This window comes from Pelophylax lessonae (genome assembly GCF_965119305.1).
Source record: "Pelophylax lessonae genome assembly, chromosome: 3".
Taxonomy (NCBI): Eukaryota; Metazoa; Chordata; class Amphibia; order Anura; family Ranidae; genus Pelophylax; species Pelophylax lessonae.
Window position 1 is genome coordinate 619,141,880 of NC_138770.1, and position 20,305 is coordinate 619,162,184.

Sequence of the window (20,305 nt, forward strand, 5' to 3'; positions counted from 1 at the left end):
AATTATATATATAAAAAAAAAAAAAAAAAAGCTGCAATACTGACCTGCTATCCCAGGTCCCGTCACCTCTCTTCCTCCAGGTTTAATGACCACCAGCAATAATAAACCCACTTTCTGTGGACCCAGGCTGTCCATGACATTCCCCTGGGGCACATCATCATGTCCCCCTGGCTCTTGTATTCCAAAACTAAACAGTACTCATTATGGGAGCATTGCTCAGTCCAGGAGTACTGACTGCCCACTGCTGCCATAGAGGAGGAAGAGGAAAGACCCATGACGTCACCTTAACTGCAGGAAGACTGCAGGAAGAGAGGTATGTATTGGGTATTTTTTAAAAATATTTATCCAAGGGGGCATCGGGAAGGTTGGGAAACTAAAATGCCTCCTTAACCATTAATTGGCTAACAATATTTTGTCAGTAACTCTGGTAATAAGATTTTTCTTTTCTTGAACTCATGTTTATTGGAAAAAATATATAGGCATTACTTATACAAACTATACAGTATGGTACAAAAACTTACTTTACCAGTTTTGTCCAGTTTTCCAAGAAACTTGATAATGAAACATCACCCAATACAGGGCTTTCTCTCTCACAAAAATCTGTGAGAAACAATCACATCGGTCATTGTAAGGAAAGTAAAACAAGACAAGCCAACGGGTAAGCAAAAAAAAAAAAAAAAGGAGGAAAGGGGTAAACATTGTCTATTAGAAGGAAAGTTACCCGATTGTTAGATGATAGAATGGTGCCATGGGAAAACCGAGGAAAGAACCCCCCATTAAAGCCTTTGCTCTGTGGAATCCAAAAAAGGAAAAAGGGGACCTTAAAGAAAGGTAATTTGCGAAGTATCTCACCATCATTCCCATCACAAAATAATGGGAATGTGCAGTGTTCACTACCCATGAGAGCAGATAAAGCAAAATCCAAAGAACAAGAAAACTGGAGTAAGAAGAAGAAAAGAAGAAAGGAGGGAAGAGGAAGCAGGGGAGTGAGGGAAGGGAAAAGGAAGGAGAGGAATAGGATTGGGAGGAAAAACCCTGTCTTACTCAGACATGCATAAGGCTCAACTGTACCTTTCATGTATCAAAAAAAAAACAGGACGTGAGTAAAGAGGGTGCAAAATTGTCTAACCAGGGCTGCCAGGTACACAGAAATTGATTGTGTGAATGGTTAAGAACTGCCATCAACTTTTCAATGATAAGCGTACCGTGAATCCTATTCTTAACCTCTTCAAAACGAAGCACCGACCTTTTCCATGTTCTTGTTATGGTTTGTTTATTAGCTATAAAAATATTTGTAATTAATGTACGTTCCTGGCGTGAGATATTTGGGATTGGTTTGCTGAGGAGGTGGGCTTCCCATGGGTTTTTCCACAAATTAATATGAAAGACTGTATTGACCATGACGTACACCTAAATCCACAGCCTCTTGGCTTTTGGACAGGTCCACCAAATATGCTTCATATCTCCTAGGTCTAAACACCCCCTAAAGCAGGTGGACAGGTATGTTGGGAGACACCTAGCAATCCTCGCTGGGGTGTAGTTCCACTAGGGCATAGGCTTGTAGGAGTTCTCGATCACCAGTACCTTACAGGAAGATTTGCGGAGTGTCTCCCATATCTCGTTCTGTTCCTCAGGGGGCTTGGAAGTTGCAATGTCCTGTTTGCACTGCAAAAAATAGGTTGGTGTCTTAGTGATGAAGTTGCCCTGGATAGAAGAGCATATCAAAGAAGCCAGGACAGGGGTTGTCGGATTAGAATGACACATAGACTCAAACGCGGTTAGAGGTGAGGGCCTGTCAGGTAATAAGATTTTTATATCTGACTTCCACTCATTTTTTGCAGCTTTTGCTCACAACCACTGCCTTATGTAGCTTTTGTAGGGCAATACTAGGAATCTTGGTAAGGGATCTCACCATTTGAGGTACAAAGAGATATAGGAATCTGGGGGATTATCAGCACAGGGGCACCCCTACCTAGATTGGCAATATTTAGGCACAAATGGATTTTCTGAAGCTAGGGAGAGTCACCCTCTTTGTGCTGACCATTGTCACCAGGGCTAAAAGTCCAGAGAAAAAAATGTTGACATCAGAACAAAAATAGAAGGAAAATCTTCCAATAGGGCAAAGGGAACACTTGTTTCAGTAACATTGGCCTAAGAGTGGATTATCCTTTCTTTGGAAAGATCTCCTCTCACATCCTATCATGTTTTAAAGTAGAACTAAAGTCTGCAAATACTCACCTCCACTCCAGCGATGCTACTTCTGCAGGCTTCCTCACAGCACTGGCAAGTTCTCCCCATCTTCTCCCAGTTGGCAGGTCTTCAGTCATTTTGATTATCTTGATTGGCCAACCAGGGAGTGATGCAACTCCCATGCATGCACTTGGGAGTTTATTCCAGCACAGAGGTGTGCTGAGAATATACCATAAGCCACTCATGTGCAGCTCAGTGCACATTGTGACCAAGATTGTGAGCATACAGGTTAGTTTGTTTTATTGCAAAAGAGGTGGCATGTCTCTTCTACTCTAGCTGCCTGCTCATGTTTTTTTTTTTTTTTAATTTGTTCACTTTAGATCCTCGTTAGGACAGGAGGTGACAGCAAATTTTCCCAAAGAGACAAAGACACAAAAGCAAAAGCCCAAACTTTTTTTTATTTTAACTGAACAAGGAACAAAATACTGGTTGAACTTAACTGGTACAGAAGAGACCACACTTAAAATAAGATTAATTACAAACTTTATTCCATTCATACGTCAAATTCCTACTGGATCAGCCATGACCCTAAAATCCACCTATACATTAATTCATTCCTCCTCAATATAGAAAAATAATATCCAATGTCTACCACTGTCCTGGCATATTTGGTTAAAACATATATGTCCTCATTGACAATGGCCAAGTGGTGACAGATCCTTCTGGGTTAACTCGCTTCTCAAACAACTTCTTCAGGACCACATTAGGATCTCAACGAGGAGGTAATGACATTCAACTAAACGTAAGAAAAAAATCCTATTAAAAAATATACAATGTAAATACATAATATAGAAAAATAAATATACTGTATACCGTGTGTATATGAAAGAGATAATACATATAACAATATCTTCACCTCTATCAACTAGCTGCAATAAGCTCTCAAATCAAAAGGGATCAAACTCTGGGGGAAGACATTGGGACCCAACAAGTGAAGCTAATACACTGGCAGTGGGAAGTTATCTAAACCAATTGAGGCCAAACTAAGTGTAGATTGTAAAAAAGCTACTCAATCAAAAATAATAATATAGCATATACAATTGCAACACAAGTCATATTGTAATTGAATGTTATTAAAAATTACCTTTCCTTATTAATCTGCAGACACTGTAATTTTCTGTAAAATGCAATGCAATATGGCTACCTGGAGGTATTCTGTACATAGAATGTGTACAGAATGCCCCCCAGAAATTTAATTTCCTGCTTGTTTGATTGGCTCACTGATTTTCCCAGAAGTCTACACTAAGACACAAGTCAGATTTTGGCATCCCCTGCAACAAAAATGGAATTTCTCTTTTGTTAATTGACAGACACAACTCCTCGTCTTCATGACCTTTGGGTTATACTGCCCCCTACAGGAGTAGGACACTATGCAGACAAAAGAAAAACTTGACCACGCCTATGGGGCAGTCCCTGGGGGTATACTCTCACTCTCTGCTATAAGTATTCAGTTTTTTTTCTGCCTAGTCAGGAGTAAGGACCTGGTCCCTTGCTGGGAACTCTGGTCCTGGAAATTTTTTCTTTTAAATTGAGTTTTTTTGCTGTCTTTATTACTTTGTTACTGTGAGAGCTACAATCAAGTGCCGGAGTGGGCGACAAACTGGATAACATAGATCCTTAGGGTCCCCCCAGTCTGGCCAGCGAGCACGTGCAGACCACAGCTCCATGCTTGGTCTGGCCTGCGAGTTAAACTTCTCGCAAGGGTGTATACAAACTGGCTTAGGCCTGAGTCGCGAGCACCCATATTGCGATGGAGCAGTGTCCTGTCTAGAGCAGTGCCCACCATGTTCCTGGTGTGGTAAGTAGCTGTCCCCCTGCTACCCCTGAAGGGTTTTGGGGTAGGCCCCTCTCTGGGATGGTCGGACCCCCGGGCTCCCCTCCCTCCCAGTCCGCTTCCCCCCCTTCTCAGTGGTCTATTGCAGGCCTTGCCTGTTAAAAGCTTGAAAATCTACTTCTAGGAAGACTTACCATTGTACTTGGAAGACATACATTGCATGGTGTGAATCCCTCAAGGTTCACCCTCGCTCTTTTTCAGTGACTCGAATCTTGGGTTTCCTCTAACGAGGGGTTGAGCAGCACCTGGCTTTGAGTACCATCAAGGGCCAGGTCTTGGCCTTGGCAGTTTTCTTTCAACGTTCATTGGCCACACACTCCTTGGTGCGTACCTTTTTACATGGCGTTCGGCACTTGGTTCCTCCAGTGCAGTCTCCATTGCCGCGGTGGGACCTCAATTTGGTGTTATCAGTTCTCCAGAAGCCTCCCTTTGAAAATATTCGGGAGATTCCTCTGCTTACATTGTCCCAGAAGGTGGCCTTTTTGGTGGCAATTACTTCTGTATACAGGATGTCTGAACTGGTGGCGCTGTGTAGTCGTTCACCTTACCTGGTGGTTGACAGGAATAAGGGGGTTCTTCGTCCATGTCCGTCGTTCCTTCCGAAGGTTGTCTCTGATATTAATCTGAATGAAGACATTGTGTTGCCCTCCCTGTGTCCCAAGCCTAAGCATTCTAAGGAAGTTGCTTTGCATTCCCTGGATGTGGCAATAAGGGTGTACCAGGCAGCTACGGAGTCTTGTAGAAAGTCAGACTCACTATTTGCCCTCACGGATGGACCTCGCAAGGGTTTTGCTGCTTCGGCTGCGACCAATCCCAGATGGATCAGACAGACAGTGGTTCAGACTTATTCCACTAAGGATCAGGTTCCTCCTTTCCCTGTTAAGGCACAGTCTACTCTGGCCCTTAGTGCCTCCTGGGCCTTCAGTCATCAGGCGTCAGTCATGCAGGTTTGCAAGGCGGCTACCTGGTCATCTGTACACACGTTCACAAAGTTTTATAAAGTGAATGTGTTGGCATCTGCAGATGCTTCTTTCGGTCGCAAGGTTTTGCAGGCTGCTGTTTAGAGGACTCGTCCTCTTTAAAGGGTGTTTTCTAATTTTTTCAGGTGAGCTCCAGTTGTTGATAGTTGAGCTCCAACTTACCATGTTTAGCCTTGGGGAAATTTTTTCTGCTGTTCCCACCCCTCATGTTTGACACTGCTTTGGGATGTCCCAATGGTCATGAAGATGAGGAGCTGTGTTCGTCAATGAACGAAAGAGAAAATGGATTTTACGGTAAGTCAAAAATCCCATTTCTCTGATGTTCATTGAGGGACACAGTACCCGCCCCTCTTTGGAGTTGTTTTTTTTTTTTCCTGACACTGCTTGTTACAGAACGGAATACCTATAGCAGAGAGTGGGAGTATACCCCCAGAGACTGCTCCATAGGCGTGGTCAAGTTTTTCTTTTGGCTGCCTAGTGTCCTACTCCTACTGTAGAGGTCAGTATAACCCAATGGTCATGAAGATGAGGAGCTGTGTCCGTCAATGAACATCAGAGAAATGGATTTTACGGTAAGTCAAGAATTTATTTTTTTTGGTGAGATACTCCAATAGGAAATCACATCTAAAGGGATGCAGGCCCAGTAGTTTTCCTCATTAGGCCCTACAGCAGCAACAGCTGGTTGATAATTACGAAACCACTCCCATTAGACTCACTCGGCACAGAGCAACAAACAGTGATTTCTTCAGAATAACAAAAGGTAGGAATCTGCAACAAAGTTTGTTAAAATCCCTGCAATGTACATGGATTGCCCAGAGGGGAATGTTTTTTTTCTCAACAAGAGTGGAATTGCGCTTTAAAGTGGATGTAAACCCTATCATAATCTCAATGAAGTGTATAGAGTCAGGTGATACACAGAGATTAAACAAATCCTCCTACATAAGTTTTACTTGTTAATCTGCATTCTTCTCTTCTCTACATCCACTTAAAAGTGCAGTTTGGGATAAAAATCCTTCTGTATCTGTGAAGAGCAGAAAGGAGGGGGAGGAGACAAGCTGTGTGCTGAGCAACCTCCCCTCTCACAAATGTATCTCATGTGTCGGGAAAACTTCTTAGAAGTGACTCATGCTCATAACAAAGGAACGAAGCGCCAGAGAGAAATTACACTTTGGAGATCGACAAGTAAACACTACAAATACTGTATATTGTGTGTTTTGTTCAGATTTAATGACCGAGGTTTACAACCACTTTCCTTTTAGTTTTATGTGAAAAATTACAACCCCTTTTACGTTTTTTTTTGTCTACGTCCCCTTTAGTTATATTAACTATTTCTATGTAGTGCTACCCCACAGGAGTCGCTGGTATTTTGCCCAGGTCTACCCCACTTTTTGCTTCACAGCCAGGCACAAGATCATTTCCACACTCAGGTGCACACACACACACACACTTCAGCTTCTTACTCCAATAACCAGTCTAGGGGATGTTGTTTTATTAGAGAACTTGGATAGGGAACGGATATAGCAAGATACTCCAAATAGAACTATTCACACTACAGACTCTAATTTCTTTTCCTAATGAAACTTGACGGAAGTCCTTGCAAAGGCACATGTGGACATCTTCACAACAGCACAGAGCAATGTCCCTTAGTAAAGTAGTGGACGGTTCTAGACAAGCTCTAAGAACACTAGCCAGCATTCTTCCTTGTGTGGGCCCTCAGCAGACTAGAGCTCAAGAGGGTATAACTGTCTAAGGATCCTTAGGGTGTCTGTACTCACAAGGCTCCTTCAGCTCCACTGGAAGCCTTCTCTCTCTGTGATACCAGACCAGATGCACAGTAGACTCTCCCTCTGTCAGCTGTGGTAGGACTGGGGTTGCCACACAGACTTCAGGCTCTCAGATCTCCCATCAAAAGCTGCATGTCAGCAATTAGTGCCCTCAGGTTGCCCACCTATGCACCTATGGCCACAAGTGCTGGGGAGGCTAAAAGACCCCCCCCCCCCCCCCGATCCTGGTGCCATTCTCTCCTGGAAGTGACCAAGAGTCTATTTGCTCTTCAACTCTTCCAACATAAATACCAGCACCCAGCATGCCTAAGGGCACCTTCCCCTTCCAATTGCCTAAGGCTGTGTACATGTTCATGCTGCTCATCTGCCTAGTCTCCACCTATAGCCCAGAATCTTTATAGGTTGCTAAGCACAGGGACACGTAGACAACATAGGCAGCACCAGAGCACACTGAGCAGCCTACACTAACTGATCACAGCCCTCTCTAAAGCAGACAGCACATACATTTACCTAGCTGTATCCCTGTTAAGCAGAGAAGCCAAAAACTATAATACGCTCATCTTAGCACCTACCTAGGAGGGTGCTGCTACATCTATATATCCTGGTGACCACTATCTGACCCCCAATTAGTTAGATTCACTTTATTTATTTGTCCTAGTGACCACTGTAACCAGAAGGGAAGATCCATCGTGTGTACTTCTTTTCCACCTCTAAATGTCCTCAGTATTTTCCGGCCAACATTATTTAGTATATTTCCCCTGAGCCCAGGCTAACATTGACCCGTCCCCCCATCCTGTGACTGAACAGTAAAGGAGAAACAGCACAGTGATTAACTTTTCGCTCAGCAGCTCTGCACTTTCCTTTTGTCCGTATTTTCCTTATCAGCACATGAACTGCCTTGTCACCATAACACGAAAGGAAATCTTCCAATGAGGACACTGGTTTCAGTGACAATCGTCTAAGAGTAGACTTCTACTGCCATTGGGAGTATATACTTTCACATCCTGTTGAGTCTACAGGACTAGAAGTGCAGTGAAATCTCCCTAATGGCTCACAGATAGTAACTCTATCCACTCTATCCAAAATTAAAAAATGAAAAGTTTTGGTATATAAATAATCCAGGCAAAAAAGGAATAGCCTATTAAAGGGTAAATGATCAAAAGTAGCTTTTGCTCCAATATTTAGCTTTCATCTAGAGATTTTCCCCCACAGTTTTTTTTTCCACATATAGATGTCCTCAGTCTGATGGTCAGCATCATTCAACCCACTTCCCTGAGCCCTGTTTGCCCTGGACTCACTCCCAGACAGTGATTGGACAGTGACAGTGAGAGGCAGCACAGTGATGAGCTCATCTGCCACTCTCCTCTCTCCTTCTATCCATATGCTTCTTGTCAGTGCAGTGATTGGCTTCTTGGGCTGCTTCTTACTCTCACACTGCAGCCCTGCTGTGCAGGGACTTCAAGAGGCTGATACCCGGTTACATTCAGGTACTTGCATTAAACAAAATACATTTAATGATGTGTTAAGGATTACAGAGCTACATTAGTGGTTGTAAACCCACTCTTATAACTTTTACCTATAGGTAAGCCTTTAATAAGGCTTACCTATAGGTACTGTACATGTTCCGTTTAGGAGATATTTACATTTCATGCAGCTGATGACGTCATCGGCGCATAAGCTCTGAAGAAAGGGCCGCCCGTGCTGTTTCTTTAGAGCCCTGTGCCATGAGGGGAAACGCACAGGAGTGACGTCACGCGGCTCCCGGACAGTAGCATAGCCGTAGTCCGCAGACCAGGAAGGAAGACGGCAGAAGATGAATGCGGCCTCCAGGGGGGAGGACGAGGGCTTCGTTTGAAGGTTAGTGTCGCATAATGTGCTAGTATGCATACTAGCACATTATGCATTTACTTTGCAGGGAAGGAAAAAAAAAAAGAAGAGTTTACGTCCTCTATAATGTGTTTGTTTATATCTGCTTAGAGTTCAGCTTTACACATGACCTATAAAGTAATTATGATTTAAATTTTGACCATGACCGGATAGTGCATATATACATGGTTGTAAAGATACTATATGTTGCAGTAAATTTAAATAAAACAAATAATCAACTTCAATCTGACACAAAGATAACAGACAGAATGCATTTTATTCCCCAATCACTGAAAGGCAAGTGCAGAGTATAATTTTCTAAATTGAATTTTCTGCTGATAACATAAACAAATGCAGAAATATTGCAATCTAATACACAGGCTAACACATGCTTATAGAATAATCCCCAAGATATCCTAAGCAGCCTTGTTTTTAATATTAAATGATGGGATAGATGTGCATTCCCTTCCAAGCACACACTGTAATTGAGAGTGACAACTGAAATGTACATTTTATTACAAAGGTTTTATTATGTCTCTCTACTGTGTATTGTAATGATTTGACATCATATATCAAGGTACAATAGAATATTGTGCTGTATGTAATGTGTATATAAACAACTCAAGAACATTTCCCATCTTGATTTCAGTGGAATTCTAAATTACAATAAAATAAAACCTTTAAATAAATGATTCAGTCTGACACATAGCATTAAAGAGGAAATAAACTTCCATCTTCAAGTTTTACCTATAGGTAAACTTATATATTAAGGCTTACTGTACCTATAAGTAGTGTAAATATCTCCTAAATGTGCACCATTTAATAGATATTTACTGTCCAAGCAGCTAGTTACATCACTGGTGAATGCGCTGTGAAGAAACGGCCCGCCAGTGCCGTTTCTTCAGAGCAGTGTGCAGGAGTGACGTCATTACGGCTCCGACCAGTCACTAAGCCGGTTTCAAGAACCCAGAAGGAAGACCGGGTATAGATGGACGCTGTCTCCAGCGATGACCTCGCATCACTGGAATGCTTGGTTTTTATTATTTATTTTAAAATAATGTGCTAGTATCAGATGTGCCCCGTAACATGTTTTTTTTACCTGTTGATGCTACCACGGAGATCCATTATATTAAAATATATAATTAAAAAAAAATATATATATATATACAGTGCCTTGCAAAAGTATTCGGCCCCCTTGACCTTTTCGACCTTTTGCCACATTTCAGGCTTCAAACATAAAGATAAACAACTGTAATTTTTTGTGAAGAATCAACAACAAGTGGGACACAATCATGAAGTAGAATGAAATTTATTGGATAGTTCAAACTTTTTTAACAAATAAAAAACTGAAAAATTGGGCGTGCAAAATTATTCAGCCCCCTAAAAGTTTAATACTTTGTAGCGCCACCTTTTGCTGCGATTACAGCTGTAAGTCACTTGGGGTATGTCTCTATCAGTTTTGCACATCGAGAGACTGAAATTTTTGCCCATTGCTCCTTGCAAAACAGCTCAAGCTCAGTGAGGTTGGATGGAGAGCGTTTGTGAACAGCAGTTTTCAGTTCTTTCCACAGATTATTGATTGGATTCAGGTCTGGACTTTGACTTGGCCATTCTAACACCTGGATATGTTTATATGTGAACCATTCCATTGTAGATTTTGTTTTATGTTTTGGATCATTATCTTGTTGGAAGACAAATCTCCGTCCCAGTCTCAGGTCTTTTGCAGACTCCATCAGGTTTTCTTCCAGAATGGTCCTGTATTTGGCTCCATCCATCTTTCCATCAATTTTATCCATCTTCCCTGTCCCTGCTGAAGAAAAGCAGGCCCAAACCATGATGCTGCCACCACCATGTTTGACAGTGGGGATGGTGTGTTCAAGGTGATGAGCTGTGTTGTTTTTACGCCAAACATAACGTTTTGCATTGTTGCCAAAAAGTTCAATTTTGGTTTCATCTGACCAGAGCACCTTCTTCCACATGTTTGATGTGTCTCCCAGGTGGCTTGTGGCAAACTTTAAACAACACTTTTTATGGATATCTTTAAGAAATGGCTTTCTTCTTGCCACTCTTCCATAAAGGCAAGATTTGTGCAGTATACGACTGATTGTTGTCCTATGGACAGAGTCTCCCACCTCAGCTGTAGATCTCTGCAGTTCATCCAGAGTGCTCATGGGCCTCTTGGCTGCATCTCTGATCAGTCTTCTCCTTGTATGAGCTGAAAGTTTAGAGGGATGGCCAGGTCTACGTAGATTTGCAGTGGTCTGATACTCCTTCCATTTCAATATTATCGCTTGCACAGTGCTCCTTGGGATGATTAAAGCTTGGGAAATCTTTTTGTATCCAAATCCGGCTTTAAACTTCTCCACAACAGTATCTCGGACCTGCCTGGTGTGTTCCTTGTTCTTCATGATGCTCTCTGCACTTTAAACGGACCTCTGAGACTATCAAAGTGCAGGTGCCTTTATACGGAGACTTGATTACACACAGGTGGATGTCATTTAGGTCAACATTGGATCATTCAGAGATCCTCACTGAACTTCTGGAGAGAGCTTGCTGCACTGAAAGGGGCTGAATAATATTGCACGCCCAATTTTTCAGCTTTTTATTTGTTAACAAAGTTTGAAATATCCAATAAATTTCGTTCCACTTCATGATTGTGTCCCACTTGTTGTTGATTCTTCACAAAAAATTACAGTTTTATATCTTCATGTTTGAAGCCTGAAATGTGGCAAAAGGTCGCAAAGTTCAAGGGGGCCGAATACTTTCGCAAGGCACTGTATATGTGTGTGTGTGTATATATATATATATATATATATATATATATATATATATATATATTACAATCTCTTTACCTGTTCATTCTGCACTGAAACCGCGCAGCAGTGTAGTCACACTGATACAAACAAACACTCCCAATCTTTTTTTTTTTTCTTCATACAACAAACTTTATTGCAAGTAGTGCAAACTTTTAAAGCCAAAACGTGGTACATTGCTCACCGCTGGATCCACTCCTACTCTCTGATGTATTTCCCCCCAGTAGGGACTTTGACATGCAGGTTATGAGGGGCATTGCCACCCTGTGGACAACATGTTTTTTTAAATGAATTTGAAAGTAGAGCTCCAGCATGTTAAAAATAACAAGCATCTCTGTCTCCAGTACTTAATTTAGTTTTGAATGCATCCGTTCATTGAAGAATTTTGTTTCGTTATGTTGACCCGATTTGTTTTGAAAATTAGTTTGGTATATTCGTTGGGCCAATTGGATTAGAAACATTTTGCAGTTTTTTCCAGAAGATTGCTATATAATATCGAATTGGGCAGATTCAAATTGGGAGGATTCAATATTTTCGGACACTAGTCCAACCCACCAAGAGAAATGGCATGAGCTGATTGGACAATAGCGACTGACGCATGTGCATCTGAACTAACGAATGGAACGAAATTCATATCCGTACGTTATCCGAATTCGAAAATTGAATTAATTTCCCCATGGGCCAGGACTACTATTGCATCATGTGACCTCATCTGAATGAAACAAATGCATGTAATAATGTCGTCATATGTTTTTTCAGATTCATTGACAATCGTTACTATGAAAAAATTCCAAAAAATGAATTGAAACGAAAAACACACATCTACTCTCGGAGATCTAGCACTGTTCATCTTCTAGGTTGAATACCGGTCATTATAATCCAACCCACTTTCTGTGGGCTCAGGCTGTCATGGATACACCCCTTGGGGAACATCATCTTCCAGCCTGGGCTCACAGTACCCTGACACACTATGTGTGCCGGTTACTTGCACTGCACCCCTTGAGTAACCTCAGACCAGGCAAAAACAAAGTTTTAAAAGCTTAACTTGCTGCCAAGCATAACTGCACAGGAAAGAGTCCATATCTGGCTGAGTCCATGATGCCATTATCCACGATTGGCATCTTCAGGGCGGACTGCAGGTCCCAGCAGTATGTAGGGGACAGCTGGCACTCCAGTCTTGACAAATTAGGCAAGCCAACAGAACAGAGTCTGGCAATGGTAACAGCAGCAACCTCCGACTTTTGGTAACTTTTTGCACGCTTGCACCCCTCTCGCCATCTCTGAATTGACTCTTGTCCATTTTTTTACAGCACAAGACCAGTGGGTTAAACCACCAAGAAAGAACCGAAAAACTCAATTAACACTAATCCCCCCCCCTCCCCCTGTCTGGGGCAACATAAAACTATACCTGTCTACAGGCTTACTAGTGCTCAGGTAGTGTTGAGTGTTGTCAGCACTCCTTAGCCTGCAACCCAAAAATCAGGGAATGGCTGCTTCCCTTTGAGACTTGTTTCTACACAGGTAGATATTGGATGATAGATGACAGACATATGATAATCCAAAAAAAAAAAGAATCAACTTTTGTACCTTACAGAACTTTGCACTCACCCCTGTTCTTTTGCCTGGCTCCCCTATTTCAAAGTTTTTATGGGAAAGAACTAATATTCAGCACTCTACAATAGAAGCAACACTAGAGCATTTTTTTTTCTTTCTACCAAACCGTTTCACGTTAATTATTCAGCTCCTTGGCTCTCTGACAAATTGTACTTCAGTTATTGCAGATGAAAACATTTATTGAGACATGTGTCCCAGATTCTCACCCACAGAAGCTGTGAAATATCAACTATTTATTTGTTCAGATAATAATGAATTTCTGATTGCATTGTAAGTTCATAAATGTTAAATAAACTATCAGCGTCGAGTTGTAAATTATGAAAGGCCGCTGTGCCGAGAATATAAACTCACTCGGCTCCTTGTTCTTTAGCAAACATGAAAATCTGTTTTGGCAGCTTGTCATTAGACTCATGGTAACTTTGACATCGAATAACAAAACTGCCATTTGCACTTAAGATAAATCTGTTCCCTCGCTCTTTCCTCGACGTTTTCACACGCCTGGGTAGAATTGTAACCACAAAGTGAAGTATTGCTGGAAAATTTACATTCATTCTTGCATATGTTAGGAGATGTTCTGCCATGCATGTTGGCCATGACATCACATCACTAAACCCATGACCAGGTCTTGCCCTATATGAATATGAGGTTCCTACTTGCTCCTCTTTGAATGCTATTCAATGTAGTTTGGTTTTTGGCAGGATTTTCCTATTATAAGGAGTAGGGGGTGTTTAGGGCCTACTAAAAATAGTTGTGAACTGTTAAGATATGGTTACAGCATGATGAAACCATTGTTTGGAAAGATTCAGATTTTTTTTTGTGGTATAAAAAGATTATGATGATCTTTTCTAATAACTAAGAGTTCTAAATGATCTTGAGTATAAGCATAGCATAACTATATTCTGTAGTCCTTGATTTGGATGTGGAAAGTGCTGCAGTAGAGACTCAAAAAGTGCAGCACCTCCTGTACATAGAAGTTCTGTATTGAGCTTTGGAATTTCCATGAAACTGCACAGATTTATGAGAGAGCAGGTCAAGGAAGGTTTGCTTGTCAACAAAGTGAACATGTGCCCAGACTATGTCTACTGAAGTATTTATCATACCTACCAGTTTTAAATATCAAACTCAGGGACACCCAAACATAGGAAGTATATGTGTTGGCAAAAAGTTGGCAAGGCAAAATGTAATACTAATATTGGGCGCAGCCTAAAGGGGTTTGCCTTGGCTTTAATTGGAATGTCCTAATGTCAGTAGGAGACAAAAATGCCCCAACATTAGTGGGAGGCAACTTTCTCAAAGTTTAGTAGTGGAAAACAAATAAAAAAAATGAAGGTGGGTATGGCGTGGTAAGTAGGGCCACAGTTGGGCAATATGCATTTAGGTATTCTGAGCAAGCAGTCAGATCACTTTAAAACAAGCCCTCGTTCACCTCTCTATCTATAGGCATTGCAGAGTGGTTAATAATCAGAGTTTCCAATGATCAGGTTTACAGTCTGCCCTACAAATGTAATCACAGTGTTTAAAGTAGTTGCATTCTCTGCATTAAAGTATAACTAAAGGCAAAACCTTTTTTCCATTTTTTGACAGAGTGGAGAAGGATTAGAACACCTGTTAGTTGTTATTGCTGTCTGTGTCCCCATTAGGGAGATTCACCCTCTCTATTTGGCCTGTTTACCATTATCATTGAAAGTAAAAGGAAATCCCAAATTTTGGGTTGTCCCCAGAAAAGTAATAGAGGGGAAATCTTCCATTGGGAACACTAGTTCTGGTGGCCTGGGGGTCCCCAAGGAATTCCCTTAATTTGCAGGGATTTCCTTTCACTTCCTGTTTGGCTATGAGATGGGAATTGAAGGGAGATCTCTACAATTGGACAAAGATGGCGAAAACAAATCTGACAGGAGTTATAACCAGTGTTAATTTTTACATCAAATTTTGATTTAGTTTTAGTTAGTCTTTTGACTAAAATTCCATTTTAGTTTTAGTCCCATTTTAGTCATCTGTAATTGTTTTTGTTTTAGTCATAGTCTTTGACTAAAATGCCATTTTTAGTTTTAATCCCATTTTAGTTATCGTATTTTAGTCAATTTGAATCTTCAGTACATTTTAGTCGAATAAAATCGAATGTGTTTAGTTAGTAAATTGTAATACATTATTTAAGAATTTCTAGAAAATTTCCAAACTCATTATATACTCCTGGAGTTAAAAAAAAATTCATATCATGGTATTATTTATGGTATTAAGGTTTGAACAAACTCATAGATACAGATTTACTCTGGATGGTCTAATGAGGCCTGTAATGCTGCACATTGCTCTGGACGGTGGTCTGAGGAGGCCTGTAATGCTGCACATTGCTCTGGACGGTGGTCTGAGGAGGCCTGTAATGCTGCAGTGTGCTCTGGAAGGGTGGTCTGAGGAGGCCTGTAATGCTGCACAGTTCTCTGGACGGAGGTCGGAGGAGGTCTGTTATACTGCACATTGCTCTGGACGGTGGTCTGAGGAGGCCTGTGATGCTGCAGTGTGCTCTGGAAGGGTCATCTGAGGAGGCCTGTAGTGCTGCAGAGTGCTGGATGGTGGTTTCAGGTCAGAGGGATGGCCTGTAATGCACAGTGCTCAGGATGCCGCCATGCCGGTGATCACTGGTCAAAGGAGGCCTGTAATGCTGCACAGTGCTGGATGGTGGTCTCAGGTCTGAAGGATGGCCTGTAAAGCACAGAACCCTGGATACCACAGCCAGTGATCAGAGAAAGCCTTTAATAATGCACACACAGTGCTCTGGACAGATGGTGGTCTGGGGGGGGGGGGGAGGCCTCAGGCCTGCTGTAATTTTAATGTACACTAGTACTACACACTCACAGTCTGCTCTCTGCTCTGAGCATGGGCGGTGGTCTCGTGAATGGGGACTCTGGAGTGGAACAGTGTCGTTGGGAGGCTTGCCTGTAATGCACAGTGCTGCTCTGGTCTCTGGCAGTCGTCATGGATAGTGCACACCATTGCTTCAACCTGCTTGCTTGCTGGGAGTGGAAGCAGGCAGAGCGCAATAAAAAAACGGAAATTAGTTCACAAGGGAAAACATCCCTGCCTCATATTTTCATCCTGTTTTCTTAACAATTTGATTTTCATCATAGTTTTCATCAGTGAAGGAAAATGCGCTGTACATTTCTTTCGTTTTTTTGTTTCTGTAAAAAGCTGCTGACGAAAACTTTGACTAAAACGTTTTCGTTAATGAAATTACCACTGGTTATAACCCTCCCTTACTCTATTCAAAATCCCCAAAAATGTTTTGCCTCCAGTTCTACTTTAAGGTAAAAAAAAACCTTCTGTGTCCAACTCAACCCCCCCCCCCCCCTATACTTACCTAAACCTGACGTTGATCCATTGTTAGCGGCACTGTGGCAGTGACTCTCTCTGCTCTCTCTCTGTTCACTGGAAATGTAGGCAGCACTGTGAGCCATTGGCTCCAGCTACTGTCAGTTACAGCCTTTGAGGAGAGAACAGGGCTGAGTCGGGCTGTGTGTGTCTATGTATACATTCAGAGCGGCTCAGGATCGAACCCACAGAAGTGCCCCCATAACAAGCTGCTTGCTATGGAGCATTTGTGGGGGGGGGGGGGGGAGAGTCAGGAGTGCTGGCGGGAGACCCCAGAATATAAGGATAGGAGCTGTTCTGTGCAAACCCTTAGACAGAGCAGGTAAGTATAACATGTTTGCTAAATAAAAATAGGTTTACAATCACTTTAATATCCGGTCTTTAAGCCATCATTTATAAATGGTGCTGGTAAACAGGTGATTAATCTCCTTGGGTTCCGGCAGCTCAGTTAGATGGAGTGTTTTTTTTTTATTTTATTTTATTTACTCCAAGTTAACATTATCACTTTGAACTTTTTCCAGGTCTGTATGATTCCAGTATTCCTTTGGAGTTTAACATTTTGCTGAGTACTGGAGAAGGCGCTGGTCAGCTTAACCCTGCAGGAGAGAAAGGCTTTCTTATTCTGGAGGACCTTATCCCAGGAACATCACTTTCCATCCGACTACAAGCTTGTCAGAATGGTAACGCAGCATGTTACACCTTCCGGACCAAAGTCGTAGCACTGCAGTATTTTTATTGTTAATAGGTTTATATAGACTCTGCCTTGGGCAGTGATAATAACTACAGGCTTTGCCTTAAAACTGAACTCCGGGCCGATAGCTAAATACACAAATAGACTACACATATAGAGGCTGTTTCATCTGCAAAAAGTTTTGTATTTCTGTCTATCAAGTCCTGAGGTTTACAGGCAGGGTAGCAGATTTTTCTCTGCTGCAGTTACCTAATACTAACAGGTCTCCTCCCCTCCCCCAGCCTGTGACTGGACAGTGAAAGGAGAATTAGCAGACTAATGAACTCATCTCTGCTACTCTTTTCTCCTTTTTACATGCTCCTTGTTTGGCAGCACTACTGTTTGGCTCTTTGTGCCGCTTCTCCCTCTACCAGTCTGAGCTCTGGTTTACAAGGGGATTGCAAGAGGATTAAACCAAGTCAATTCAGGTATTTACGTGTCTCCTGATAATGCACAGAGATGTACCTTACCTTTTTCTTTTGGCAGTCCCCCATTGGGGCTATCCACTTCTTCTTGCTCCAGGTGCAAGCATGGTGCTAAGGAGGCACATGTGCATGCGTGCTTGCCCCCAAGGTGGGTTGTGTGTGTCCATAGACACACACAGTGGCAGTAAACCACTCCCCCTCTCCCTCTTCACAGAAGTTTGACTGACAGCAGCAGGTTTTCTCCTGTTGCCCTCAGTGTCTCCTGTGAGACCAGGAAGTGGGGGGAGCAGTGCTGGAGGTTAGACAGAGCTGGATCCATGACAGGAGCCAGGTAAATGTTTTGGGATGGGATTGGGTAGCGGGTGTTTTTTTTTACCATATTGCAGAGAATGTATTAAAGTAAAAACCTTAAGATTTTAGAACTACTTTAAAGCCATCCTCCAGGTATAAAAGATATAAATAATTAAACTCTGTATTCCTTAATAAACCTTTCAATGAGTCACTGGTGCTACCTGGAAATCTGACAGATGACTTCATCAGTCTGCTGCTCCTTTACCAGAGATGTATAGTAACGAAGTAGAACTACTTAAGTACTGTACTTAAGTACCGAAATGCGGTATCTGTACTTTCCTAGAGTAGAATTTTTTTCTCCTACTTCTACTTTTACTTCACTACATTTTTTCGATGATTTCGATACTTCTACTCAAGTATTTTTTTTTTGTGCTGCATAGTTACTCGTTACTTTTAAAAAAATTACCACTGCCAGAACAGTAGATGGCAGGTTGCATAAAGCTCAAAAAAATGTGTATAATGTCATTTGTAAATCAGCGCATACGAAAATAAAGGCTGTGTATAATAAAAGCTGCTATACCAAATCTTTCCAATAAAAAGAAAATATGAAACAAACAAATAAATGGTGCTACAGCGCTTAAAGTGCATCAAGAAACTACTAACAAACACAGGTTAATCATTTGAATAAATCATTTGAAATAATAAAAAACAATATGATGTTCAAACTTTTGACTTCTTTCTTTAATAACTACATAACACAGTACTTGTACTTCTACTTTCAGTACTTGAGTAGAATTTTTTTTTCAAAACTACTGGTACTTTTTACTTTTAGTACTTAAGTAGCAAATTTTTTGAAAAAACTACTTGCAATACTTAAGTAAAAAAAATGTTGAATACTTTAGTACTTCTACTTAAGTAACTTTTTCTGCGAGCACTTCCACTTCTACTCAAGTCACTTTTTGATCGAGCACTTGTACTTTTACTCAAGTAGAAATTTCGAGTACTTTATACAAGTCTGTCCTTTACTGTCTAGTAGGAATGGCCGAACACACCTAAGTTCAGTTCGTGGAGGTTCAGTGAACATATTAAAAGTTCAGGTGCCAAATCAGAACTCCATGGATGTTAATGGGAGCGGAATCTTTCAACTTAATTTTCTTCCTTAATAAGGCTAATAGCCAAGGATTTGTCAAAGAAGTGCATGGGGGCTGGGCACTATAAAACCTTTTTAAAAAATGTTAAAAACCCAATAAATCCAGTGTCTAAATTCAGCATCAGTCACAATGGACATTGGCCACCCTGTCTACGTGGAGCTCTACTACCAATTTTTTTTTTTTTTTAATTGTTCATAGAGTAGGGAAGGAGGGTTAAATCCTTGTTCAGTTTTTATTTCTTTCTGACCTCTGTCACTAGGTCTGAAAATTTTAGGAAATGTAAAATTTTGAGTTGTCGTTGGAATAGTAATAGTGAGTAAAGCCCCGTACACACGCACAGATCGTCGTCATACAAACGTCGGCGGACGAAAGATCTGCCGATTGTACGCGTGTTAGTATGGTGCCTCCGACAGCTGTCTGCACACAATCCGCGGACAAGAGTCTTTCTTGCAAACATGAAAATTTTTGTCTGCAGACACCAGAACGGACGATTGTTCGCCTGTCAGTACAGAAATCAGCCGACAGACCGCAGATTTGCAAGACTGGGCATGCTCAGAAAATAAAAAACACAGGGAAAGTTAACCATTACATGACATCACTTCTGCAGTCAGCTGAAGTCTGCGGACAAAATTCTTGTGCTGTCCTTGTGCTGTCTTTGCACTTTTCAACAGACACCGACATCCCGGGGAGAAAAGACGAACATTTGTATGACGACGATCTGTGTGTGTGTACGGGGCTTGAATCTTCCAATAGGGACACCTCTTCCTGAGAACTGGCTAAAGCCCCGAATGTTGGGAGACATCAGCCAGTTCAATAAAAACCATCCAACATTCGGCCGTGTGTATTACAGCCAGTATGACAGAAGCCATTTGGCTGGTTCCTGTCAAAACGAACAATGCTGGAAAACCAGCAGCCGACCTGCTCCCTGACCCGAATGTTCTGGCAGGGAGGGGGGGTAGTACTTCTAGCGGGGGAGATCGCTGTACTAACGTTGGATCGTTACAGCGGCTGTACACCGTCTCCGACCAGAGCTGTCAGTTCTTTTTTCATTCAACCCACTGGGTTGAACGGAAAAAAAATATTTGTGTGTACCAAACTTTAGAGAGGATTTACCTTACTTTGGGGATATCTCCTCTCATGTCTTGTTGTGTTTTGAGACGGAAAGTAAAAAAAAAACAAAAACTCACCATTGTGACATAGACAG

At 41.7% G+C, this 20,305-nt stretch overlaps 1 protein-coding gene across 1 annotated transcript in view; it reads left to right on the forward strand.

Annotated features, from left to right (window-relative positions):
- USH2A (usherin) overlaps positions 1-20,305 on the forward strand; it is a gene marked incomplete at its 5' end in the record, with an annotated part of 1,334,617 nt that overhangs the window by 1,114,444 nt on the left and 199,868 nt on the right. Inside the window, one exon of the mRNA XM_082250984.1 lies at positions 17,026-17,184. Coding sequence (XP_082107110.1) covers positions 17,026-17,184 — 159 coding nt within the window. The remainder of the gene's footprint in view (positions 1-17,025; positions 17,185-20,305) is intronic.